The sequence below is a fragment of the Cornus florida genome, unplaced genomic scaffold, assembly GCF_030987335.1.
Source record: "Cornus florida cultivar Cherokee Brave unplaced genomic scaffold, ASM3098733v1 CherokeeBrave_3.0.0_Hap2_Chr11, whole genome shotgun sequence".
In the NCBI taxonomy this organism is placed as follows: domain Eukaryota; kingdom Viridiplantae; phylum Streptophyta; class Magnoliopsida; order Cornales; family Cornaceae; genus Cornus; species Cornus florida.
This window is the reverse complement of record NW_026775581.1, coordinates 29,693,700-29,721,463: the sequence shown is the minus strand read 5'-3', so window position 1 is coordinate 29,721,463 and position 27,764 is coordinate 29,693,700. Positions and strand designations below refer to the sequence as shown.

Here is a 27,764-nt window from a genome sequence, read left to right as displayed (position 1 = left end):
TTAGGGCAAGTTCAGAGTCAAGAACGAGAACAAAGATGGAGGCGATTGGGAAGGCTAAAATGATTTGCCCTAAAAATATTATGTGGTACATAATGCAATGAATGGTTAAGATGGGAAGGTAATTTCGAAATCAACGGTCAGGGTTAAAGTAGGATTGAAAAGCTAGAAGTGGGTTGGATTTGGTTTAATATAAGGTGAGAATTGCTAAAATATAACATTTTGGATGGAATGCACCATTAGAACAAAATTGTTAAAAGTATAGTATTTTGACACTGTACTTTCTTTCAAAATATAAATTTGACAGCCTAAAATGACATTTAGCATTGGATGCTCTTAACGAAAATCTCAACTGAAATGAAATGTCCCCAGCATGTTTAGTCTAATAAATGCAGCACAGAAATTTACTAAATCCAGTAAACGGGGACGACCGGTTAACTTGGAGAATCTATTTAAACTAATTTTCAAGATTTTTCTGCTAAACCCAGCTGGAATTACTGACTATGAAATATATGTATAAGCACGCACTCAATCAAACACTAGGAGTGAAACTGAGTGAAGGACTCAAAGAAGAGAAAGTTTGTTTGTCTGTATTCAGGTCAATGATCGCAATCAAACCCTAGCCCCAAATCGCCATTTGGTTTCTTTATATCCGAATTTGATCGATTGCGACTTGTTTCTTTCACCTAAATTCGATTCATCAAAACCAGACACTAGCTTAAAGACAAAAAGTGTGGGTTTTCATCGGATTCCTCGCTCGATTAAATCGTTTCCAAATGGTTGTTTATCAAATTTGAAGTCTTCTAAGCTTGGACGACCTCTCGAAAGCTACTTCATCCATGGCGATAACACTGACTTTGTTGATTATATTCGCCGGAATTCTAAGCGCCCAATCCAAGTATATTGTGTATAACACTTCGCAGGGCATTGTTCCGGGGAAACTCAATGTTCATTTGGTTCCTCACACGCACGATGATGTTGGATGGTTGAAGACTGTTGATCAGTACTATGTTGGTTCCAACAACACCATCCAGGTTCTCTATCTCTCTATATGTATGTGTCTGTGTGTATATAATATATATTACATCGGTATCTCAAATTTTTTCTTTGCTTTATTATATGATTTTTGTTTATGGGTGTCAATGATTTTACTTGTTCTGCAGGGGGCTTGTGTTCAAAATGTATTAGATTCATTAGTTCCTGCGTTGTTGGCTGACAAGAATCGGAAATTCATTTATGTTGAACAGGCAATGGTTTCTCTACATTTCAATCATACACACTTGCAAACACACATATATAAACACATATGTGCCCATATGATTCACACACACACGCGAGCACCCATACACATGTGGGCAGAGCATACAAATAGAGATGCATAAATTGGAGAAGTGGAACTGATGTGGGTGCTTTTGTTTGATAATTCAGGCATTTTTCCAGCGCTGGTGGAGAGACCAGAGTGAGGCAGTACAGGCCACAGTCCAGAAGCTTGTCAGTTCGGGTCAATTAGAGCTCATGTATTGAATCACATAACTCGTTTAATATCTTTATGGAAACTTGAAAAAAAAAAAAGCGAAAATATGATTGTATGACATTGGGCTCAGGGAACTAATGACGTTTGCTCCCCTCCATTTCCTTGCTCTTACCATCTATTTTGTCAATTCTACTACTGTGGATCTATCAGTGAAGATGGAAAATTTGATCAATGTCTCAAAGAAATTGAGCAACTATTTTTATATAGATTGTGGATTTTCATTTTATTTTTTCTCTGTGTGCAGAAACGGTGGTTGGTGCATGCACGATGAGGCAGCACCACATTATATAGACATGATAGATCAGACAACATTCGGACATCAATTTATAAAGGAGCAGTTCAATGTGACTCCGAGAATAGGTTGGCAAATCGATCCCTTTGGACATTCTGCAGTGCAAGCTTATCTGTTGGGGGCAGAGGTATGGCTTCCCTTTATTATACTTCTCAACAATTTTACTGACTTATTCTTTTTCCTTTATCAGTAAGCCTTGGGTGCTACTTGAAGAATAAAGTTGTGTTGAAATATTATACTAACTTAATAAAATGTGGATTTTTCAACATAAGGTCCCTATTTACTTGCATTTTTGAAAATTAATTGAACTCAAGCCCGTTGCTATGTTTAGGTTGGTTTTGACTCTCTTTTCTTTGGGCGAATCGACTACCAAGATAGAGCCAAGCGGAAAAATGAGAAGAGTCTTGAGTTCATTTGGCGAGGCTCTAAGAGTCTTGGTTCTTCTGCACAAGTGAGTGATTCAAATTGGTTAATATTTGTTTCTGATACTGTAACAAGGCTGATAAAGATATTATAAAGATATTTGTGGTTTGATTTACCTTGGTTTTGTTAATTGCCTTGTGTTTGGAACTTAAAAATGAATTCTCTCATTGAGTTATTCACCCTTTCTAGATTTTCGCTGGTGCGTTCCCCGAGAATTATGAACCTCCAAGTGGTTTTTACTTCGAAGTTAATGATGATTCCCCCGTTGTCCAGGTAAATCCTTGGAACATAATGTTGATAAGGTCTTGAACATTTACTTGTGCACATGCTGATGTATATATTCGTTTTATGAATTGAAGGATGACATCAATTTGTTCGATTACAATGTCCAAGAGCGTGTCAATGATTTTGTAGCTGCCGCATTATCCCAGGTAAGCTGAGTGCAGTTGTTTTACTCACTAAATATTCAAACTTATTAACTTAACTCTCACAGTTGGAATGCATTCTGTGAGATGTAGCAAGTGTTTTTTCTCTTCTTCCATTCAGTACTAATTAAACAAAGAAGTCTAGCAAAGATTTACAAAGAACAAAATGTAAGTCTGTTGTGGCTCAACAACATTTTTATTGATGTTTTCTCTCTCAGGCTAATATAACTCGCACAAATCATGTAATGTGGACCATGGGGACGGATTTCAAGTATCAATATGCTCATTCATGGTTCCGGAATTTGGACAAACTAATTCATTATGTTAATCAAGTTAGTATTCTTCAAAGTCATTGTAATTCTTTTCCCTATATGTAGTTGATTGTGTTCTTCTTCTTGCATTTTGTTATCTTTTCCATTTAATTGGCCATCTTGGTACTGTTTAAGTTTTAGTACTCACATTTACATGATACAGCTACACTGCATTTTGTTGAGATGCAATTATATTGACTTGTGCGACATACTGCTGAATTTTATTCTCTTTATGTGCGCGAGGATATAAAAACATGGTGATGGCAAATTTCATGACAAAAACCAGAGTGTGTAATTTTTATTTTATATTCAAAATTAGGTTTAGTTACTTGGAGATAGAATTACCGTGGAGCCATGGACTTTGAGCTTGAACGGACTCTAGCAAGCTAGGATGGTAGGTCAATAAATCAAACTTGTCACTCGAAGGCTAGTGGAGTAAGTTCGATTGGTCAAACTTCGCTTCAATTGATTGATCGGGATAAAACAGTTTTGGAAACTCTCAAAAATCAGAATCTTAAAAGGTTTTATTTTCCTATTTCATACATGTCTTTTATATTGGCCATAAATATAGGGTTATAGTCACTCTAGAATATGATATTACATTATAGAAAGAATACATACACATATACAAAGAATTATAGAGAGCATATAGGCACATAGAGTGCATATTTTTCTTTTCATCATCTTGTATTAGATGTGAGTAATTAAAGGTCGGATGACTATTTGAGGAGATCAATCACGAGTTGAGAAGCGGATTGCCTAGATAGCAGATTCTTTGAATGGCGGCAGCAGAGTTCAAGGACATCAATTGCATGAGGAGGTCTGGTGTGAGTCTGGTTTAGAGTTGACTTAGGTGATTCTATGGGGTTGACAACCTGATACCTAGGGTTGTATTTTCTTTCTTCTAAAAGTGATTTTCCTGAACTAGATCTCAAGGATTTTTCTTTTTCAATTGGGCTTATCCATGTAGATCGTGTGTCTATGCAGGGGCGGAGCCAAGATTTCAATTTAGGGGCGCATAGTGAAAAAAAAAATAATAATAATAAATAAAAGAAGAAGAAGGAGAAGAAGAAGAAGAAGATTTTAGGTAGAAGAAGAAGAAGAAGAAGAAGAAGAATTTTAGGAAGTAGAAGAAAAAGAAAAGAAAAATGAAGAAAAAGAATTAGAGCCCAAAGAAGAATTTTTAAAATTTTTTTAAGGAAATTAAAGGAATTTAAAGAGAGGAAGAGGAAAATAAGGAAAAATTAAAGACAATTTTAGAAACTAAAATAATTTTTTTGGGGGGCGGGGGGCGGCATTATAAACAAATTTCTTGTGTCTATGTGTGATTGCTTGGTTATTTTATTTTCTCTCTAGAGTCTAAATAATTTATATTTCTTCATTTAAATTGTGACTGGAAGATTTTAAAAATCAGTTATTGGTAATGAACAAGATCTATTCACCCCCTGATCTATTTTGTGCATACCGTAGTCTGATGTATCAGATCCTTGGGCAACAATCCTAATCTTAGTTGGTATCAAGCATATCAATTGTATATTTCTTCAATGTGAAAACATGCTATTGTGATAAAGGCAAAGGCATATAAATGTCTACAACATTACAGTTAAACGAGCTTTGTACTAACATCCTGTTCCATAACTTGTTGCTCCCTTTCTTTCACAGGAGTTTCCTCTGAAACATAGCTGTTAGTGATGTTTTAATATAAAAGTGTATTTATTTATGCTTGTAGGATGGACGTGTCAATGCACTGTATTCAACCCCATCTATTTACACTGATGCAAAATATGCAGCAAATGAGTCCTGGCCACTCAAGACTGATGACTTCTTCCCGTAAGTTCAAAATGCTGAAAGTTTCAGAGTTGAAATACTCACCCTTAACGGTTTCTTGCTTGACTTGTCTTTAAGGAGTTATGAATGAATTTATCAGATATGCAGACCGTGTAAATGCTTACTGGACAGGATATTTTACAAGTAGGCCTGCTTTAAAAGGCTATGTCAGAATGATGAGTGGCTACTACTTGGTAGGTGTTGCTATTGTTTTTGATTATACTGTTAAACAAATTGTTTCGACCAATCTCTGATGCTCAATAATTTCTACCACATTATTAGGCTGCAAGGCAATTGGAATTTTTCAAAGGGAGGAGTAAAACAGGGCCCACCACAGACACTCTGGCTGATGCTTTGGCAATAGCTCAACACCACGATGCAGTTAGTGGTACCGAAAAGCAGCATGTGGCTGATGATTATGCAAAAAGGCTATCAATAGGCTACAAAGAGGTGAAAATTAGCTTTCATGTCTCGATGTTTACCTATTAGTCAACCTCCTTATTCTTATGCTCAAAATGGATCATTACTAATTTATTATTTCGCACAGGCTGAGGAGTTAGTTGCAACTTCCCTTGCTTGTATGGTAGAATCAGCACCAAAATCTGGATGTGGGAACCCAATTACCAAGTTTCAACAGGCAAAAATCTCATTATGCTACAATAGTTTGTTGTTTTTGCTTTGTCCTCTGAATAGACAGAATAACCATCTATGTTTCATGTTGCTCTAGAAAAGCGCTGTGAAAAATCTGACAATAAGTCATACTTGAATTGGCTTATGGGCTTGAAAGTAACTTCTGATTGGTACTGCAGATGTTGGCACACCTCATCATGGCTATTTTTTGAATTTACTATTTTTCTCACTAAATAAATTATCGTATCCTTCTGCATTGATTCCATTGGATAGTCAGATTAGCCAACTTGGGATCCTTTCAGAGGCCTATAAGTACAAGCAATACCAGACCAAAGAGGAAAAGGCAAAAGAATCTTTCTCGAAAGGGGCAAATGGGTTACCAACTGATCTATGAAAGACTTATTCATGAAACTGAATTTGCAACTGAAATCATGCATATTATTATTTAGTGTCCCAACATAGTGCGCAGCGCAGGTGTCACTCTTTATTAACAGTGAAAAGGCATCTAAGAGTGCATTTACATTTTCTTGCTTGTTTATTTTCAAGTTTATTTGCTTTGTCGCAGATGTGGCTGATACATTTTTTTTTCTTTTGCTATGGATGATTAATGCATTTTTTATTTAATTTTTAAGAAAGTGACACAAAATGTAAATTTGTTGGGCTCAGTCATTTCTTTCATCTTTTTTCTCAGTGTCCGCTTCTGAACATCAGTTATTGTCCTCCAACAGAAGCTGACCTATCTCTTGGAAAAAAATTGGTATGGACTATGTTATGATAACAATTGTATCTCTACCAGATGCTTTTTTTTCGTAAGTAAGAAAGTTACAAGTTTTCTTGAAATAAAAAACTTACGATGCCTTGTTTTCTGTAGGTTGTTGTCGTCTACAATTCTCTGGGGTGGAAAAGAGAAGATGTTATAAGAATTCCTGTGAGTGTTTTCAATCTAATCCATGCTATGAGCTGTAGTAATTTTAGAGAGAAGTTCTCTGTATTTCTTCAATATGTTTACATCTTGTACAGGTATATATAGGGAAGAAGAAAAACGGAAAAAAAGGTCTAAAACTGTTGTAAAGCATAAAACATAGGTGAAGAGAAATTAAATGAGAAAAACATAAAGATATTACGTGGTTCAGCCACTAAGGCCTACATCCATGGCACAAAGAGCTACATCATATTTATAATACTCTCTCAATTCATACACAATACAATAGTGGAGGCTCTTTTATATAGGAGAAGAAATTATGAGAATGGAAAGAATTAGAAAATAGGAAACAAGGAGGATTTTTCTCCATTGATTCCTCTAGTAACACCAAATCTTCAATAATAGGAAACAACATCAATTATTGAAAGATTTTCCTCTACTGATTCCTCCATTAAATCTTCAATACTCCCCCTCAAGTTGGAGCATAAATGCTCAACTTGCCATTGAGATGACGAGTAACAACAAGTGTGAATGATGAAGAGAGAAGAGAGAAGAGAGGAGAGAGGAGAGAGGAGAGAAGAGAGAAGAGAGAAGACGAAGAACAATGCTACCGAACACACCGATAGCCCAAACAAGTTAACAAAAAAATGTCGGAGATATGGCAAAAGCGAGGACAATGCTATCGTCGACAGCCCAAATAAGTTGATAAAAACTGCCGGAGATAGGCAAAAACGAAGACAATGTTATCGAACACATCGGCAACCCAAACAAGTCAATTAAATTTGCCGGAGACACGACAAAGGCAAAGAACATTACTTCGAACAAACCGGCAGCCCAAACAAGTCACAAATAGCACCGAGAAACTGTTAGCAACATTCCAGATGCTAAGGGAATACCCCAAAATAGGGGTCTGAACCTAGGAAGATAAATTAGGCTCTGATACCATGTTGTAAAGTATAAAACGGAAGCAAAGAGATAAATAAAACAAGTAGAACACACAAATATTACGTGGTTTAGCCACTAGGGCTTTCATCCATCGCTTAAAGAGCCCAAAGGGCTACATCAATTTTATAATACTCTCAACTCATACACAATACAATGGTGGAGGCTCCTTTATATAGGAGAAGAAATTATGAGAATGGAAAGAATTAGAAAATAGAAAATAAGGAGGATTTTTCTTCACTGATTCCTCTAGTAATACCAAATCTTCAATAATAGGAAACAACATCAATTATTGAAAGATTTATCTCCATTGATTCCTCCATTAAATCTTCAATAAAAACAAAACCCTACAATCTGCACCTAACTTACAGCAATCATAATAATCAAATCCCTAAAATCAAGGAGCTAAATATGGCAGCAACTATAGAAAGTCTTAAGGCTGGAAAATCTGCTATTTATACAACTAATATTAGGCTAATATTAGCTGTCACCACTATCATCTTCCAACACCCCCCTTCTCAAGCTGGAGCATAGATGTCTCGAATGTCCAACTTGTCAAGTGCCAAGTTGAAGTCCTTCCCGACACTCCATTTGTCAAATTATATGCAAGTTGAAGAGTGCAAATTAATCCTTCTGTCAACTTCTCCTTGATAAAGTGTCTATTTTCTTCAACAAAAGGACAAACGGCATGAAAAACACCCACGGAACCAACTTATTGAGACACATTGAGTTTATTGAATCCGTGGGGAGGAAATGGTCACCTCCCCACTCCCAAGGAATGGAGCAGTGAGAAAAGAGGAGGGGGAGATGAGGAGCTGTTGGAGAGAAAGTGACGGAGACAAGACAATTGCTTCCTGTGTGGATTTCAAAATCCTAGACACCAAGCCTTAAACGAACAATAAGAGCAATTGATGGAGACAAGACAATCCATCACTTTCTCTCCAATAGCTCCTCCTCTTCCCCTCCTCTTTTCTCCCTTCTCCCTTCTTTGGGAGTGGGGAGGTGATGTTTTCCTCCCCACGGATTCAATAAACTCAGCGTGTTTCAATAAGTTCGTTCCGTGGGTGTTTTTCACGGCATTTTTCCTTTTGTTCGCCTCGAGTATATTCTTGTGTTCTTCATGTTTTAGTTTCTCTCTTCAACTTCTAATTTTCTTTCAACATGTTATTAGAGAAGGTTTATCATATCCTACTCTATACTCTACTCGTCTCGGATTTTCGGATCAACTCGTTTTGTCTCGGATCTTCGAATCAATTTGTGTCGGGTCTCTGGATCAATTCATCTCAAACTCTCGACAACTTCATATTTAATTTCAAGTTGGACACTTGAGTTAAATCTCCATGCACCAACTTGAGGGGGGTGTTGGAGAATAATTCAAGGAGTGATTTAAGCCCTTAAATCACTTATTGACAGAATGTTAATGTTGCTATACTTGGGCAACAAGTTGTTGCCATATTTATATTTTACTTTCTGTGTAATTCCTTTATTATAAGTCTTCCCCAATTCACCTATAAATAGAGGTGGTTATTGTAAACAAAATTAAGATAGAATGTAATGAAAGAGATGTAGCCCTTTGGACTTTGTGTGTTGTGTATGTGAGTCCTAGTGGTCGAACCACGTTATATTCTTGTGTTCTTCATGTTTTAATTTATCTCTTCAACTTCTATTTTTCTTTCAACAATTTGTACTCCATACATTAACACATTTTGTTGTAAAGCATAAAACGGAAGCGAAGAGAGAAATAAAACAAGTAGAACACACAAATATTACGTATTTCAGCCACTAGGGCATACATCCATGACACAAAGAGCCCAAAGGACTACATCACTTTTATAATACTCTCTCAATTCATATGCATTACAATGGTGGAGGCTTCTTTATATAGGAGAAGAAATTATGAGAATGGAAAGAATTAGAAAATAGGAAACAAGGAGGATTTTTCTCCACTGATTCCTCTAGTAACACCAAATCTTCAATAATAGGAAACAACGTCAATTACAGAAAGATTTTCCTCCACTGATTCCTCTATTAAATTTTCAATACTCCCCCTCAAGTTGGAACATGAATGCCTAACTTGCGATTGAGATGATGGGTAACAACAACTTTGAATGATGAAGAGAGAAGAGAGAAGACGAAGAATAATACTACCGAACACATCGACAACCCAAACAAGTCAACAAAAAACTGTCGGAGAAACGGCAAAGACAATGGCAATGCTACTGAACACACCGGCAGCCCAAACAAGTCGATAAAAATAGTCGAAGACACGGCAAAAACGAAGACAATGCTACCGAACACACCCGCAGCCCAAACAAGTCAACAAAAAACTGCCGGAGACACGGCAAAGGTGAGGACAATGCTACCGAACACACCGGCGGTTCAAACAAGTCGATAAAAACTGCCGGAGATACGGCAAAGGCGAAGAACATTACTGCCGAACAAACCGATAGCCCAAACAAGTCAGAAATAGCACCGAGAAACCCTTAGCAACATTTTAGATGCTAAGGGAATACCCCAAAATAGGGGTCCAAACCTAGGAAGAGAAATTAGGCTCTTAATTTATCTCTTCAACTTTAATTTTTCTTTCAACAATTTGTACTCCATACATTAACACATTTGATCAGGTTGGTTGTTAATGTTTTGACTAAAGGGTGTGAGCAAGCGTGCTTGCAAAATATGTAAGTCAAGCTGAATGATAGATATATTTGCACTAGCTTGAGGGCGAGTGTTGTCAGGGATGTGGGGTTGGCTTTTTCCCGATTTCTTACTTGGGACTCCCCTGGGTGCCTCGTTGAGGAGGATTTCTGTTTGGGACCCGGTTGTTGAGAGATTTGAAAGGAGCCTGGCGGGTTCGAAGAAACAGTGCTTTTCGAAAGGAGGGAGAATCACGCTCATGAAATGTACCCTTTCAAACCTCCCTACTTATTTTATGTCACTTTTTCCGATGCCTAAGACAGTGCTCCAAAGGCTTGATACAATTCAAAAAACATTTTTGTGGGGTGGCGTGGGGAATGAGTTCAAATACCATTTAGTGTAGTGGGAGCGAGTTTGTACCCCTATTTCAAAGGAAGGTTTAGGGATTCGAAGGTTGGATATGTTTAATAAGGCCTTGTTGGGCAAGTGGTTGTAGAGATTTGGGAGAGAGAGGACTAAATTATGGAGGCGGGTTGTCTCTTGTCATTTCGGGGAGGGAGATGGAGGGTGGCTTTCTAGGGACATGAGAGCTCCAGCGGGTATGGGATCTCGGAAACTTATTCGGAAGGGTTGGGATGAGTTTTTCAAACGCATCCGGTTCAAAGTTAGGAGCGGGAGGCACGCCAGATTTTAGGATGATCAATGGTGTGGGGACTTTGTACTGGCTTTGTAGATTTCCTCGTCTTCTCAGGATTGCTGTGAATAAGCATGTTGTAGTCATGTTGTAGTTGCTGACTGTTATCGGCTTGATAATGGAAGGCTGACTTGGGACGCAGAGAGTTGCATGATTGGGAGCTTTTGGAGATTTCAGATTTTCTTGCTCTGATTTACAACCAAGTGGTGGAGGGTGTGGGAGGGGTCATTGAGAGGTGTATTTGAGGTTAGATCTTTCTACCAAAGTCTTATCGAGACCCCTGGCCTTTCCTTCCCTTGGAGAGCTATTTGGAGGACTAAAGCCCCTTGAAGGTGGCTTTCTTTGCATGGTTAGCTGCCCTTGGAAGTATCCTCACTCTCGACAACCTCAGAATAAGACGCTAACTGGTGTTGCATGTGTAAGAAGTCGGGGGAATATGTGAACCACCTTCGGATTCATTGCCCTATGGTGAGGGACATTTTGGCTATGTTCTTGGCTACCTTTGGTGTGGCTTGGGTGTTCCTTGAGTCCACGGTTGATTTTCTTGAGGCTTGGAAAGGGTGTATAGTGGAGAGCCGAGTCAGAGATGCTTGGAGGGCCACTCCCTTCTATGTGGCGCGAGAGAAATAAGAGATCCTTTTAGGGGGAGGAGTCTCCTATTTGTTCTCTCAAATACAACATTTTGTCGTCTTTATTCTTTTGGGTTAATGGGCGAAATTGTCTGTCCATGGATAGTCTTTTGGATTGTGTTGATATTTTAAAGATGTAATGTCGCTGGTAGCGGCTTTTTGTTCTCTTGGGAGCGCTCCCCTTTTGAGTTCTTTTAATGAATTTTAATTATCCAAAAAAAGAAAGAATCTTCCTCCTCTTCCTTCTCTTCTTCTTCTTTTTTTCCCTAGTTGATACTCATACACCCCCCTCCATGGAAATTGTGTACCTAAAGGCTCGAACCTGAGACCTGATGCTTCACGAGGCACCATGGCCCAAGTTCTCACCCGCTAGGCCAATCCCGTGGTGTTCCTTCACTTCTTCTTCATCTTCTTCTACTTTACTCTTGTTTTGATTATCTGTTGAAGTCAACAGAAAGTCCATGTATACTTCTTCCCTCTAGATCTTCATGAAGTAATACATTTTTCACATCAAACTGCTGAAGAAGCCACTCCAGGTTAGCAACCAAGGATAAGAGGACCCTAATAGTATTATCTTCGCCACTGGTGCAAATGTTTCCTGATAATCTATCACATAGGTCTGGGTATAGCATTTAGCTACTAATCTTGCCTTGAACCTCTCTACTGAACAATCTGCGTTATTCTTCGTTGTGAACACCCACTTGCAACCAACTTCCTTCTTTTCCTCCGGTAGCTCAACTATTTTTTTTTTTTACTAGTTGGTACTCACACACCCCCCCTCTAAGGAATTGGTAGCTCAACTAGTTTCCATGTACAATTTTTCTATAAAGCTTCCATATCTTCAATCATAGCATCTTCTACTTAGTGTTGTCAACAACTTCCTATAACTTATCAGGGACAGACACGGAAGACAAGTGGTTTGCAAATATTTTATAAGATAAAGATAAAAGATGTGAAGACACATAATGAGAGACGTGATATTTTACAATTGGAAAGCCATAACGAGATGGAGGTTTTCGTTCCCGAGGGGGATAACGAGACTGATTCTCAAGAACTAATTGAGTACGTTGTGTGACTCATAAAGTTGATCAATAGGTATCTGAGTTGAGTTTCAATAGAGAGTTCAAAAGAAGGAACTACCTTAGGATTACCTGTCACAGGAGTTCAAAAGAAGGAGTCCATTTGAAGTCGGTACAGAAGTTCCAGTAGATGATGAGAGAGATAGCACATCCCAAGACTTTTCTTCATCTCCTTCTCCCCCTGAAGGGAAGTGTTTGAATCTCCCCTTGAATGGTAAGCCTGATCTTCAACAAAAGTAACATCTATGGAAACAAACATCTTTGCTGAAGGAGGGCGATAGCATTTGTATCCTTTTTGTGTGGGAGAGTACCCCAAGAAAATGTACTTGAGAGCTCTCGGATCCAGCTTACTCAGGTGTTGTTTGTGAACATATGCATAACAGACACAACCGAACACTGGGTAGGATGTGAAGAAGAGTAAGAATAGAGTGTGTTTTGGACAGGGACTGAAGAGGGGTTTGGAGCTAAAGGACTTTATAAGGCATTCTATTAATGAGATATGTTGTTTTAAGGACAACATCTCCCCAGAACATTAATAGCAAAGAGTAATGATCTAGCAACCTCTAAGAGATGTCGATTCTTACGCTTGGCTGCACCATTCTGCTAGGTGTGTCAACACATGAAGTTTGATGAATAATACAGTTGAATGTAAAAGGCTCTTGTAAGCCACAAATTCTCATTAGCCATGTTCCTAATTTATATTACAGACTGAATATTTATATAAGTGGAAAGTAAATCAAATCACTGATCTTATGCCTCTAATAGGCACATGATGAAAATAACATCATAGAAAATCAAGTTAAGATTAGATCAAATCCAATCCGTAAAGACACTCCCAATACAGATCATATCCCTATATTCTCTCTCAATACTCCCCTTTAAGCTGGAGCGAAGATATCAACTAAGCCCAGCTTGTCAATACCAGAGTAAAGAGCAGATTGTCCTATTGACTTTGTGAACATATCGACAAGCTGATTAGTAGAAGAAACGAAGGAAGTATGGATAACTCTACATCGCACTTTCTCCCTGAGAAAGTGAATATTAACCTCAATATGCTTTGTCCTCTCATGAAGAACTGAGTAAGATGTGAGCATAATAGCAGACCGGTTATCATAGAAGAGAGTTGATGAACTAAATACAGAGAATCCTAGCTCAGTCAATAGGAAGCGAAGCCATAGGATCTCAGATGTGCCCTGAGCCATGGCACGATACTCTGCCTCTATAGAAGAACGAGACACAAAGCTTTGTTTCTTACGTTTCCAATAATTAAATTGCCCCCGTGAAAAGTACAGAAACCTGAAGTAGAGTGACTGTCAGTCAGAGATCCAGCATAATCAGCCTCAATGTAGCACGAGATAAGAGGCTGTGGTGTGGATTTGTATAATAGACCAAGTCCTGGGCAGGACTTGAGGTATCGAAAAATTCGGTATACTGCATCTATGTGTGAGGTTCGAGGAGCATGGATGAACTGACTCACAACACTAACTGCAAATGTGAGATCAAGTCTAGTGTTTGTTAGATAAATTAAGCTGCTAACAAAGCGCTGATAAGCAAACGGATCAGGAAGAAGGTCTCCAGACTCGGCATGAAGCCGATGCATCGAATCCATATGAGAGGAAGCTGAACGACACCCAAGCATGAGGTCTTATGCAAGTGATGCATACTTTTGCTGAGAAAGCGAAATGCCATGCCTAGAGCGAACAACCTCAATACCAAGAAAAATTTGAAGAGGACCTAAGTCTTTAACATCAAAAGATTTCCCAAAGTCTATTTTTACCTTGTCAATGAAAGATGTATCATTTCCTGTGACGATTATGTCATCAACATATACTAAGATAATGGCAAAATGATTTTTGGACTACGACAGAAGAAGCATGTGTGATCTAAGTGACATCGAGTGAAACCCATAGAAATAACTACATCACTGAATCGGTGAAACCATGCCCGAGGTGAATGCTTCAGTCTATATAAGGATTTTAGAAGGCAACACACTTTCCCAAAATACTCCCCCTGAAGCCGAAAACCAGGAAGAGGATCCTTATAAATTTCTTCTGTCAAATCCCCATAAAGAAAGACATTATTCACATCTAATTGGTGAAGAGGCCAAGAGTAGCAAGCCGTTAAGGAAATAAGTAGGCAGACAATAGTTAGCTTAGCGACCTGAGCAAAAGTGGAATTAAAGTCCTTCCCCAGAGTTTGTGCAACGCCCTTCGCGACTAGTCTAGCTTTATAGCGATCAACAATACCATCTTGTTTATATTTGACTGTAAATACACATTTACTGCCAACAGTCCTCTCTCCTTGTGGTAAAGTAACAAGCTCCCATGTCTTATTTTTTTGCAAGGCATACATCTCAGCGGCCATGGCTGTTGTCCAATGTTGGTCTTGCAAAGCCTCATATATAGTTCGAGGGTTGGAAATAGCTGAGGTGGCAGCTGTTGTCAAGGGCTTATTTGTTATTACTTATATAATGTTGGGGCTTATGTGTAATTTCTTAAACTTGTTATTATAAATAGAATGTGGTGGAAGGATGAAAGTATTCTTTCATTCTTTCTCTCTCTTTTTCTCTTATCCGCTTTCTTCTCTTTTTCTTCTTCTTCTTTATCACTTACTCTTGATTTGATTATATCTTAAAGTCAATATGGTATTAGAGCATGGTTTGTAAGGCTCTAGGTTTGTAGCTGAAACCCTAGAGCAAGTTTGTGTAAACCCTAGTGGGTGTGAAGGGTTTTGAAGAGATTCCAAGATGGGATCTGTTTGCAAGGAAGTGGTGTTAATCACATCCACACGTACCGCTTTGGACTTATTTTTTATCTATTGCAGTCTCAATCGGTTTTTTTTTTTTTTGTGTTCGCGGGATTCTGCAACAACGGCTTTTTCTTCGTCGTTCACGATTCTAGTATGGTCTACTTTGTTGCTTTCTAGGGTTTATGTGGTGATTGTATGGTCGCTTTTTATGTAACTCATTAGATGGTAATCTTTTTAGTTGAAGTTTGTGTATTAGAGAGGTGGTTCTCTACGTATTTTGTTGCTGTTTTTGTTTATGAGGATTGTATATCCAGAAACTGTTTGATAAAATTGTCTGGCTCAGAGGTGACTTCAAAAGAAGCTGGTTCTTCTCCTAGTTTGACTCCAGTATTGGGAGGTAGTAGTGATCACCATTCAGGCCTTTTTTTTTTTTTTTTTCTTCCTGAATCACCATTCAGGCCTTTGTATTATGACCATTAGGCTGGATGAGACGAACTATATGGAGTGGGCTCAATCTGCTCGTATGCATATCACTGGTTGTAGGATAATCGACAATATCGAAGGGACTGTCATGTATCCCTCCAAGAGCGATCCTGAATTCAAAGAGTGGAGTGCAAATAATGCACTAGTTATAACGTGGTTGTTGCAGTCAATGCAGCCAAAGATCAGCAGAGGGTTTCTGTTTGTGAAAACAACTAAAGAGCCATGGACGGCTATGGAAGAGACGTATTCCTTGGTTGGTAATTTTGCAAAACTGTATGAACTCCAACAACAGATTTCAAGATTCAAGCAGGAAGACCAAACTCTTGCTACATATTACCACATTCTACGTGGTACATTGGAAGAGTTAGATCACTACCAATACTACATACCTGTGTGTGCAGTTGATGTTAAAGCATTTCATGCTATGGTAGAAAGGAATCGAATCTGGTCTGCATCCGAGATACAAGCATGCCAGGGTAGAAGTGTTAGCCAAGGTAGAAGTGTTAGGCAAGTATCCAACCCCTACTTCTGTTAGAGATGTGTTTTCGTATATTCAGGCTGAGGAGAGTAGAATAAAGGCTATGTCTGCACCTGTATACACTAAGCCTGAGCCAGAAGTACCATTGTCTGAGAGGTTTGCTCTTTCCACACAACAATAGAACAAGCCCAATCCTCCAAAAGGAGGGAAACATGATGACAAAAGCAAGTTGAGGTGTTATCATTGTGGGCGTACGCGCCACACTAGGGAAACATGCTGGAACCTACACGGTCGCCCTACTCCAGCTCCTGCTAACGCAAATGTTAGGCCAAGGCCTGGTCCATTTAGGGGATTATCTATGGCACATATTGCAGAGCGTGAGACTGCTTCTATTGGTCATGCCTCTTAAGGGCCACCGAGTTTTTTGTCTCGGGCTAAACTTGATGCTTTCCGATATCTACTAGCACAACATTCCTCTGTTTCCACCTCTAACTTTGCTTAGATAGGTACCTTTCATTCGGTACATCAGGTTTTCACATTATCTGGTGGGCCACCTGGATCATTGATTCAGGAGCCACTGATCACATGACTGGTATGGCATTTGATTTTTCTTCGTACAATTTATGTTTTGGTAAGGATAAGGTTAGAGTGGCTGATGGCACCTTTACCTCCATTGCGGGGAAGGGCACTGTTTTTGCCTCTCCTAATCTTACCGTATCCTCTGTTCTTCATGTCCTAAAGTTTACCAATAACCTCCTTTCTGTCAGTCACATTACAAACAGCTTGAATTGTAGTGTAACCTTTTTTTTATCTCACTGTGTGTTTCAGAACTTGGACACGGGGAGGACGACCGGAAGTGGACATGAGGACAATGGCTTGTATTTGCTGAACGCGAGGCCAACTTCTTATCATGTTGCAAATCAATCTAGTGTTAGGAATAGTAATATCAATAAAGATCTGTTAATGCGATGGCATAATAGACTAGGTCATTTACCTCTTCCTGTTTTGAAGCATGTGCTTCCCCAGTTTGCTTCTGTTGAATCCCCCCTTCCTTTGTCTGTTCCCATTCAGGGGGAGCTTCTTACTGAGGTGCCTATGTCTAATTCTCCTAACAATAATGATTTGCAGTAGGGAAAGCAGCCAATTGTCTACACTAGGAGGGCAAAACAAGTTATTGTCTCACCTCAGGACCAAGAAGTCTCCCTCGATCCAGGTAATTCCTTAGTTGACATTGATACTCCTGATTCTTTTCCCAATAGCATTATTGTTGATCTTGATGTCCCTATTGCCTATCGTAAGGGTGTTCGTAGTTGTACAAAGCATCCCATATCTCAGTTTGTATCCTATGATGCCTTATCTCCAACATATCGTGCTTTCACTTCGTGTATCTCCTCTGTATCTGTTCCTTCTAGTGTTTCAGATGCTCTTAGTTAAACTCCATGGAAGAAAGCTATGCTTGAAGAAATGAAATCCCTTGAGAAGAATAGCACTTGGGATATTGTTCCATTACCTAAGGGTAAGAAACCAGTAGGCTGCAAATGGGTCTACACAATAAAGTATCATGCAGACGGAACAATTGAGAGATGTAAAACTCGGTTAGTTGTAAAGGGCTAAACTCAGACCTATGGAATTGATTTTCTGGAAACATTTGCTCCAGTTGCCAAGATGAACTCTATACGCGTTCTTCTTTCTTTGGCAGCTAATTTGAATTGGTCCTTATAGCTGCTGGATGTAAAGAATGTTTTCCTTCATGGTGACTTGGAGGAAGAGGTGTATATGACTATGCCACTGGGGTTTAAGCCTGCCAATGGTCAGAATTTAGTGTGCAAGCTAAATAAAGCTTTGTATGGGTTAAAGCAGTTGCCATGTGCTTTGTTTAAGAGGTTCAGCACTGGTGTGAAAAGACTAGGGTACACACAGAGTCAGGCAGATCATACTCTCTTCATCAAGAAGCACCAGGGCTGCACCAATGCCCTTATTGTATATGTTAATGATATTGTTATCACTGGAAATGATCCAGAAGAGATTCGTCAAATGAAGTCATTCTTGGGGACAGAGTTTGAGGTTAAAGATCTCGGATCACTGAGATACTTTTTTGGCATCGAGGTGTGCAGATCGAAGAAAGGGGTGTTCATTTCTCAACGAAGGATGTGTTAGATTTGTTGGTTGAAACAGGTAGGCTTGGAGCTAGACTTATTGATATTCCCATTGAGCAGAACCACAGGCTTAATGATGTAGATGGAGACCCATTAGATGATGTGGGAAGATTTTAGCGATTGGTTGGGATACTGATTTACTTATCTCTTACGCTCCCGGATATTGCCTATGCTGTTAGTGTGATTAGTCAGTTTATGCATGCTCTATGTACACCTCACCTTGAGGCAGCTCATCATGTTCTTCGCTAACTCAAGGGTTCACCTGGTTAGGGGATATTGTTTGGCAGTCATGGCCACTTGCGTGTTGAAGCCTATACTGATGCTTATTAGGCAGGGTTTGTGACAGATCGACGATCTATTTCAGGATATTGCACATTTGTTGGAGGTAATCTTGTTTCAGGGCGAAGTAAGAAACAGTCTATAGTAGCTAGATCTAGTGCAGAGGCTGAGTTAGGATCCATGGCATATAGAGTTTGTGGGTTGTTATGGCTACGTACGATGTTGGGTTATCCTGTTCGCGAGTCAATGAAGTTGTATTGTGACAACAAGGCTTCTATTAGCATTGCCCACAATCTAGTTCAACGTGACAGGACAAAGCACATTGAAGTCGATTGACACTTCATCAAGGAAAAACTTTGTCTTGGGCTGTTTTGTACTATATATGTCAATGCACATGATCAGGTTGCTGATGTTTTGACTAAGGGTGTGAGCAAGACTTGCTTGCAAAATATGTTAGTCAAGCTGGGCAAAATAGATATCTTTGCACCAGCATGAGGGGGAGTGTTGTCAAGGGCTTATTTGTTATTACTTATATAATGTTGGGGCTTATGTGTAATTTCTTAAACTTGTTATTATAAATAGAATGTGGTGGAAGGATTAAAGTATTCTTTCATTCTTTCTTTCTTTCCCCATCTCTCTCTCTTTTTATCTCATCAGCTTTCTTCTCTTTTTCTTCTTTTTTTATCACTTACTCTTGATTTGATTATATCTTAAAGTCAATAGCAGTAAGGTAAGCCCAGTAATTGTGTGAAAGTCCCTCATAAGAAACAAACTGGGCAATAGGATGATTAGTCACACAAGTCCTTTTACCTTTGTGGAGAGCAATAGGCAAATCAGAATCAGAAATAGGCGATGCAGGATCTACAGTAGAAGTAGGCAAGGTAGGATCTAAAGTAGAATTGGGAATAGCAGGGTTAGGATTACCTGTACCACAGTGGCAGGGTAGCTTGAGGGGGATCTCGTGGGCGACGAGTGTATACGCGAAGCTCGGGCTGAGCGACAAGAGGAGATGTTGAGGATAGAACTGGTGCAGGCCGAGCCAGGGGTGAGAAAGTCACTGATGGAGCAGAAGAAGACGGAACCTGCAAAAAAGATGTCCCAAAGAAGGGAACATCTTCGAAAAAAGTGACATCAAGAGAATGATATATCTGACGAGTACTAGGGTCATAACAACGGTACCCTTTTGACATAGTCGAATAACCCAGAAAAAACGCAACGAATAGCTTTATCATCAAGCTTTGTACGTGTAGGACGTCGGTCCTAAACAAAACATGTACATCCAAAAACACGAGGAGTAATAGTGAAAAAGGTGTTGTTTGGTCGCAAAATATGTAATGGAACCTTACCCCTTAAAGTTTGACTAGGGATTCGATTAATAAAAAAAGTTGCAGTGAGAACTGTCATATTCCAATAAGTTTGAGGAATCTGCTTACCACGTAAAAGACACCGAACAACACTCATGAGATGACGGTTTTTACGTTCCGCCACTCCATTCTGTTCTGGTGTATAAGGGCATGTCAACTGATGAAGAATCCCCAATTGATTAAGATGAGACTGAAAATCATTAGAGATATATTCCCTTCCATTATCTGACCGGATGGTTTTAACAATAGTATTAAACTAGGTTTTAATCATTTGTAAGAAAAAAATAAATGTAGATAATACTTCTGAATGTGACTTAAGTAAATAAACCCAAGTACAACGAGAGTAATCGTCAATAAACATCACATAATATTTATGACTAGAGGAAGAAGTAACAGGGGAAGGTCCCCATACATTAGAATGAATAAGATCAAATAAACAAGGACTACGACGCATGCGCGAAATGTAAGAGGTGCGTGTGTGTTTAGAAAGCTCACACACAACGCACTGAAACTGATGGGTTCGACAAGTTGTTCGTAATGCAGGAAGCAAAGATAACAAATGTTGAAAATTAGCATGTCCTAGATGAGCAAGCCATAAATCAAGAGTTTGGTTCGTAAAAGAATGTCTTCCATAGTCCGGTAATACGGAAGCATGTGCCAGAATTGGAGATGTCCCAAAGATGTACAACTCGTCCCTCTCATACCCTCTGCCAAAAATCCTCTTCGTAGCTAGGTCCTAAAAAACAAAGTGATTAGGAAAGAAAGTCACTGAGCAGGCTAAGGAACGAGTTAAGCGCCTAACAGATAATAAGTTAAAGGAAAGGTTAGGCGTATGAAGAACAAACTGTAAAGATAAATGAGGAGATAAAGGGACAGTACCCTTACTAATGATCGGTGTAAAAGAATCATCAGCAAGGCGTACCTGCTCGGAGGATGCTTCCATATCCGAAAAATATCGAGACTCACCAGTCATGTGATCAAAAGCACCAGAATCTATGACCCAAGTTGGAGGAACAATACCAGACTAAGAGGCATGGAATGCAGATAGGGTACCTAAGTGAGCTGTAGTTGATGTAGCTGAAGGGATGGTACCTAAATGAGCTGCAGCAAATGTAGCTGAAGGGAGAGATGCCTGTGATAAATGATCTTGGATAATAGACCCAATTTGTGTATGCAACTGATGCATATCAATACATCCAGGCGGAGGAGCAGGTGGCTCATGGGCACCAAAGGACTCGACAATAGCAGCAGTAAAAGAAGTTGTAGTGATGCTAGATTTGAGGTGTGGGTAGAGCTCGAAGCACCTATCCTTAGCATGACCAGTTTTTCCACAGAGTGCACATATGGTAGAACTCCCCTGTCCACGGTTACTACCACGACCATGGCTGCGAGTACCAGATGGTCTAGAAGAAGCGACTAATGCCATCTGATCAGTGTAGCAGGAGCCATCGAAGGTGTAACCTGATGTCGACGATCATCCCCATCAATAATAGCAAAATCCTCGAAAAGAGAGGGTAAAGGTGTAGTATTCAGAATTTGAGCACAAAGGGCCTCAAATTCTGGACAGAGTCCCATAAGAAACTGATAAATCTGATGGCGCTCGTGTCTAGCCTTAATAATCCCTGCCGCCTCTGCTGAGATATCACCAAGGGACCTTTAGCGAGCAAGTTCCTCCCAACGTGATTGAAGGAAGGCAAAGTAATCTACAACTGACAGCTTCAAATTGTCTTAGGTAGCTCGTGAGATATCTCGATGCGACTCATAGATCTGGGCTTCATTACGAGCATAAGCATAAGTCTTAGTGAGAGCAGTCCATAAGGTGTGTACCATTTCATGATATATAAACATATTATAAATACACTGCTCCATAGAATTGAATAACCACCCAGGAATGGTACAATTATCAATGTCCCATTGTATAAACGTGGGTTCAACAGGTGCTGGTTTTTTAATAGTGCCCAATAAATATCCAGTTTTACCCCGACTCTCTAAATAAAGTCTCACTGATCTCGACCAAGACGAAAATGTTTTCCCATTTAATTAAAATGTAGTAATCTTTTGGGCTTGGGAACTATGCCCATAGGATGCATTATCCTTAGTCTGAACAGATTCCATTTCTCATATTGTAATGATATAGAATCAAATCGCATATTCTTACTGAATTGCAGATTGTAAATACTGGTGTCTGCAAGTTACAAGGGCTGGAGAAGTCTTCCAAGTGAGCTGCTCTGCCTGCAAGAGCGAAACTCGGCCAGAAAATTTGTCAACAGCGTGTACTGACATTGCGGAAGTCGACAGAGAATTAAAAGAGGCTAGATGATTTGTCAACAACACATAACGACTGAGCCGGACATTGGTTTAGAGAGAGACCCCTGTACCACATGAAGCGATGGAGGGAAGAAGAATACCCCCGAAGGGAATTGGTTTGCTTTGGTGTGGTTTAGTGGTTGGTGACTGAAAAATTTGAAGAACACAAAAAGAGGATAGGATGAACCAAGAGAATATGAAGTAGAGATCAAGCTGTGGAGTGTGTGTCGTGTTCTTGGCTCTAATACCAAGTTGAATGCAAAAGGCTCTTGTAAGCCACAAATTCTCATTAGCCATGCTCCTAATTTATATTACAGACTGAATATTATATAAGTGGAAAGTAAATCAAATCAGTGATCATATGCCTCTAATAGGCACATGATGAAAGTATTATCATATAAAATCAAATTAAGATAAGATCAAATCCAATCCCTAAAGATACTCCCAATACAGATCAAATCCCTATATTTTCTCCCTATAGATACTATGAGCCTAAAAATAGACACTAAGACCCTCCTTAAAATATTGCCATCCATTATCTGATTGTTAAACCTGTACTCTCGTGTTGAACTCGGTAAGAACCATTTGGTAAAAGGACTAGAAGGTGGAAAAAAACATCACTCTTTTCTTTCAACAGATAGATCCATAAAACACGAGGGCAATCATCAATGAAGGAAACAAACCATTTAGAACCTGAATGATTAGGAACACGGGATGGCCCCCACACATCACTTTGAATAATTGAGAAAGGCACATAACTTTTATTAAAACTTGAAGGAAAATAAGTTCAATGGTGTTTGGCTAACACACAACTATCACAATGAAAATTAGAAACATCAACTTTGGAAAATAAAAATGGGAACAACTTATGAAAATAGCTAAATGAGGAGGTGTCCCAATCTTTGATGCCATAACCAAATATGCTCTTCTTATGTTGACCTACTTGATTTGCTTTTCCATTCGAAGCCCAATTCATATCCATGTAGTACAGACAACCTCTTTCTCTACCAAGACCAATCTTCGCTCCCATGAGATCTTGAAAGACACAATGAGTATCAAAGAATGTTACGGAACATCATTTAAGAGCCTTAGTAACCTGACTAATGGACAATAGGTTACCATATAAACATGGAACATGTTAGATAGAGAAAGACATAGAAGAAGTTAAAGGAATGGAACCTAGCCCAGACAGAATAGAAGTAGACTCATTTGCTGTCTTAACACTTTTTGTACCAGGATGAGTGCTATAGAAAGGGGAAAAAACTAGATGCATGCGTTATATGATAAGTACTACCTGAACCTATTATCCAAGATGACTCAGCATGACTAGAAGTGCTCAATGCTAATCCAAAGTTACCTTCATTGACTAAGTTAAAGGAAGCATCTTTTGAGGATAGCTTCTGAGCATACTCTTTCATCATTTGATCTACCTGGCCGGATGTTTCTTCTCTCCATTTAAGTACCCCAACTTTCCCTTTGCTGTGATGTACAGCTTCACAAACTGGGACCAGGCGGAATAATTCGTCCCATCAAGTTTGTTGGAAGTCATCTGCGCACTCATTTTATCATGCTGAATTGTCACAGTCGAAGGAATGGGTGGTTTTGTACCAGAACCAGAAGATTTAGCGGTAACCACACACAATGTTTCTGTGTCTATATGGTGTGAAGAATCGAGGCCTTAGGATGTTCTCCATGGCAATTGCATACCAGGACACCAAGAATAGGAAGGCAACGAGAACAGGTCAGCGGTAATCGCTCACACCAGTGAAACTTCTCTCTCTTTCTCACGCTATTGCTCTGATACCATGTTGTAAGTTTAGAGAGAAAATTTCTCTGTATTTCTCCAATATGTTTACATCTTGTACAAGAATAATGGGAAAGAAGGAAAACTATACACGGAAAACAAAAGTCTAAACACAACCCTACAATCTGCTCCTAACTTACAACAATCATAATAATCAAATCCCTAAAATCAAGGAGCTAAATGTGGCAACAACTATAGGATTATATTAGTTGTCACCACTAACATCTTCCAACATGAGCTATAGCGATTCAGCCAGAATGTATTATCTCAGAACAAGTTTTATAGAAATTTTACTAGTATCTGTTGTTTGATGCCTCAGCTGTCCTCGCCTTCCTGCTAATGCTGATTCTTTTCTTGATATCTGAATTCACTGCTGCCACCTGCAATTGTGCGGCTTTGATTTACTGTTTGGAACAGAAAATTGTATCCCTTTATAATTAGTCAGTAAATTTTGGCAGATGTGAAAGACGTGCAAAGTTGTTTGTGTTTGAATTGTGTTTGTGTTGTTCAAAAAGATAAAGCATTGTGTCCGTGATGGAAAGTAGAGAAATTCAATTAGGACATCAGATGAGGAAATTCTAAGGCTCTGTCTCCATGAAAAGAAAAAGTAGAAAATAATAGTCTAATTCTGTTGGATATGGCTGCATGTCATTTTGTTTATCATAAGAAAGCTTTTATTCAAGAATTAGCATTACATGAAATCAAATATATAAGATTATTATATCCAGTTTGGTTTCAAGAAAATGGAGTCCTATTTTTCTTTCCTCTGAAAAAAAAAAAAAAAAAAAAAAAAAAAAGCTACTTCCCATCATTTCAAAGAAGCACAGAATTGTTATCCACCAATGACCTGCATTCTTGTTCTCCACCTTACGAGTAATTTACGTGCCATCCAATCCTTCATATGTGCATGCATATATGCTTGTATGTATGCGGGTGGATATGTCATGATGAATTTATCAACTGCATATACCTTTAAAGAAAAGAAATTCATTTAATAAATACAAAAAATATATTAGCCATACTCATCATTTGTTTCCCTGCTGGAAGACAATAATTTTAAACAATTTGTTTTGAACTTTTCGTACATCATCTTACATAGTGTACTTCCTGCAGGTTATCAATGAGAATATTACTGTTCATGATTCAAATGGAAAAGAAATTGAATCGCAGCTTCTACTTCTAGTTAATGCCTCTTTAAGCCTAAGGAACCAATATACTACTGCCTATGTGGGTGAATCCCCTAGTGTGACCCCCAAGTATTGGCTTGCATTTACAGCATCTGTTCCACCTCTTGGTTTCAGCACTTACATCATCTCAAGTGCCAAGCAGGCAGGTTAGCTATTTAATTGCCATATTTTGGAATTACTCTTGCTTTTATTTTTGTAGTTATTGACTCCAAAAATTGTAGTTTTTTTAAACCTGTCCTGCTTTATGACGCAGCTGCTACTTTAGTGAGAGAAACAGTATACACGTCCACTGGGAGTCAGAATGACACTATAGAAGTGGGGCCGGGAAATTTGAAGCTTATCTATTCTGGAAATGAAGGGAAACTCATTCGTTACGTTAATAGCAGAAGCTCGGTATGTCATTGGGTTGGCAACTTACTTTATTTTCAATTCATGAGATCTTACATCCTTGTATCAATGGTGGAGCTACACAGAAGCCAAGGTGGGCCTTGGGCCTCCCAAAGATCCAAAAGCTCCTTATATTGTTGCTTAAACTTTCATTCCTTGAAAATTATAACGTGGCTAAAAAATGGTAGTTTTCTTTAATATCCCCACCTCAGAAACCCTTGCAAGTTGTGATTCCTCTTTGATCTTGTTATGATTAGTTCCTTTATTTCAGCCTCTGTCTCTCCTTTTCTTTTATTTCTCTCTCTCTCTCTCTTTTGGTTGTGTTAGCCGAGATATGATAAGCTAGAATCATGGGATTTTACTTTATTTACACATATGCCTTTGCATAGAATATGCGGTGATTTTATTTAGTTTCCTTTCTTGTAATATTAACCGGTGCTCTTTTTAGTACATAAATACCAAAGATGTGTATGAGTGTTTATTCTTATTCAAGCATTTACGTATTTCTTCTTGGTATCAGAGCCAGACCCAATCCTTAAAGCAATGTGTTCCGACCGCAACGAGGGTATTGTAAGTTCAGGAGGGGGGAGAATGTTAGAGGTTCTTGTCCCACATCGGATTTGGATGGGGACAGTCATGGGCTTATATGGGTGGGTATGTAACACTACCTAACAGTTTGAGTTTTGGGGTTAGAAGGCAAGCACCCTAAAAAAGAGATCATATTTTAGACTTTTCGAAAATGGTTTAAGGAGATATTGTTGATTGTTTATGGTCTAAGGAGACATTGTTGATTGTTTATTGTCTGAGGAGACATTAGCTAAGTCGGATAAGATATATCCACAGTGGTTTGGAGATAACGCCATGGTTTTGTCTTGGCTGGCCAATTAAATGCAGCCAAACATGGTCGTTGCCTATTTGTGTATGAAGTCCATGTTTGAGGATGCATTGTCCAAGTTGGGCGTCTCAACTATCCACGCACCAACTTGAGGGGGAGTTTTAGCTTAGATATGATAGGCTAGAATTATGGATGTAACTTATCATATTAGCCAAGATATGATAGGCTAAAATCATGGGATTTAACTTTATTTACACATATGTCTAGGCATAGAATATGCAATGATTTTATTCAGTTTCCTTTCTTGTAATATTAACATGTGCTCTTTTTAGTATATAAATACCAAAGCTGTGAACGAGTGTTTATTCTCACTCAAGCCTTTGCATATTTCTCTTGTATTTCTTCTGGTAGGTTCTCTATTATGTCCTACCTTTTCTTTTTTACCCATCATAACACGAATGATTATAATTATTATTTTTTCAAATGTCTAAACATATGTAGAATATTTTTCTTTTTCATTTAAAAGAATAGTTTGTTTGCATCTAAATTAGTATTAGTTTAAAATTGAAGGTCGAAGCAACTTTAGAGGAATCATACGGCTACTATGCTGCCTATGACGGAAGTCAAGATCCCCAGTATTTTCAGGTACTTAATTTTTTTGTTTTTGTCTAAAGTTTATTTTGCATCATTGTTGGTTCACCGATGGATATTCCTGTTCTTTTGACTATTGTATTTTCAGTTTGAGTTAATATATGAGAACATTAACGGTTAAAGTAACAAGTGACTTGTACTTGTTAAAGGCCTCTGGAGCATATGTTTTTCGTCCAAATGGTTCTTTCTCCATTCCATCCGAAGGACAGGTATGTGATGTATTTCAAAGCATTTACTGCATGCGTGAGTTAGAAAAACATTGGCAATAATTAACTAAGGAGCCGTTTCTTGAAATTACAGATGCCATTTACAGTTTTGCGAGGACCGCTACTAGATGAAGTTCATCAGAGGATTAATTCATGGATATATCAGGTCATTACATTGTTGGATTAGAATTGAAATCCGTCATGTATTTTTCTTCTGAAACCTTCTCTTAGTAGAATCATGACATTGTATTTAAAAAAATGAATACTACATATATTAATGAAAGATACTTCTTTAATCAAATCAAAGCAACATCTATTTGTTTTTTTTTTCTTCTGATAAGTAACTTGCATTTTGATTGTGATGTGTCCATACCTTGTAGAAAGCAATTGAGATGATAAAATATTTAATGATAGAGATACTATCTTCTTCATGATGTTTATGTGGTGAAACTGACCATTGAAAGATTACCGTAGAAAGTAACATGTTTATGCAATTCAGTAGTTTATGGCGCAAGAAATATGTTTTCTTTTTCCTAGTTG

General features: G+C 38.6%; 1 protein-coding gene across 1 annotated transcript in view; it reads left to right on the top strand.

Annotated features, from left to right (window-relative positions):
• The first annotated feature begins 536 nt into the window (after positions 1 to 536).
• LOC132285642 (probable alpha-mannosidase At5g13980) overlaps positions 537 to 27,764 on the top strand; it is a 46,761-nt gene continuing 19,533 nt past the window's right edge. The window contains exons 1-19 of the mRNA XM_059787838.1: positions 537 to 1,031; positions 1,161 to 1,244; positions 1,426 to 1,514; positions 1,776 to 1,950; positions 2,155 to 2,274; positions 2,436 to 2,519; positions 2,606 to 2,677; positions 2,890 to 3,003; positions 4,712 to 4,812; positions 4,910 to 5,003; positions 5,092 to 5,259; positions 5,357 to 5,446; positions 6,131 to 6,196; positions 6,311 to 6,367; positions 25,072 to 25,291; positions 25,399 to 25,538; positions 26,938 to 27,012; positions 27,168 to 27,227; positions 27,319 to 27,390. Of these exons, the coding sequence (XP_059643821.1) occupies positions 837 to 1,031; positions 1,161 to 1,244; positions 1,426 to 1,514; positions 1,776 to 1,950; positions 2,155 to 2,274; positions 2,436 to 2,519; positions 2,606 to 2,677; positions 2,890 to 3,003; positions 4,712 to 4,812; positions 4,910 to 5,003; positions 5,092 to 5,259; positions 5,357 to 5,446; positions 6,131 to 6,196; positions 6,311 to 6,367; positions 25,072 to 25,291; positions 25,399 to 25,538; positions 26,938 to 27,012; positions 27,168 to 27,227; positions 27,319 to 27,390 (2,076 nt within the window). The 5' untranslated portion in view covers positions 537 to 836. The remainder of the gene's footprint in view (positions 1,032 to 1,160; positions 1,245 to 1,425; positions 1,515 to 1,775; positions 1,951 to 2,154; positions 2,275 to 2,435; positions 2,520 to 2,605; positions 2,678 to 2,889; positions 3,004 to 4,711; positions 4,813 to 4,909; positions 5,004 to 5,091; positions 5,260 to 5,356; positions 5,447 to 6,130; positions 6,197 to 6,310; positions 6,368 to 25,071; positions 25,292 to 25,398; positions 25,539 to 26,937; positions 27,013 to 27,167; positions 27,228 to 27,318; positions 27,391 to 27,764) is intronic.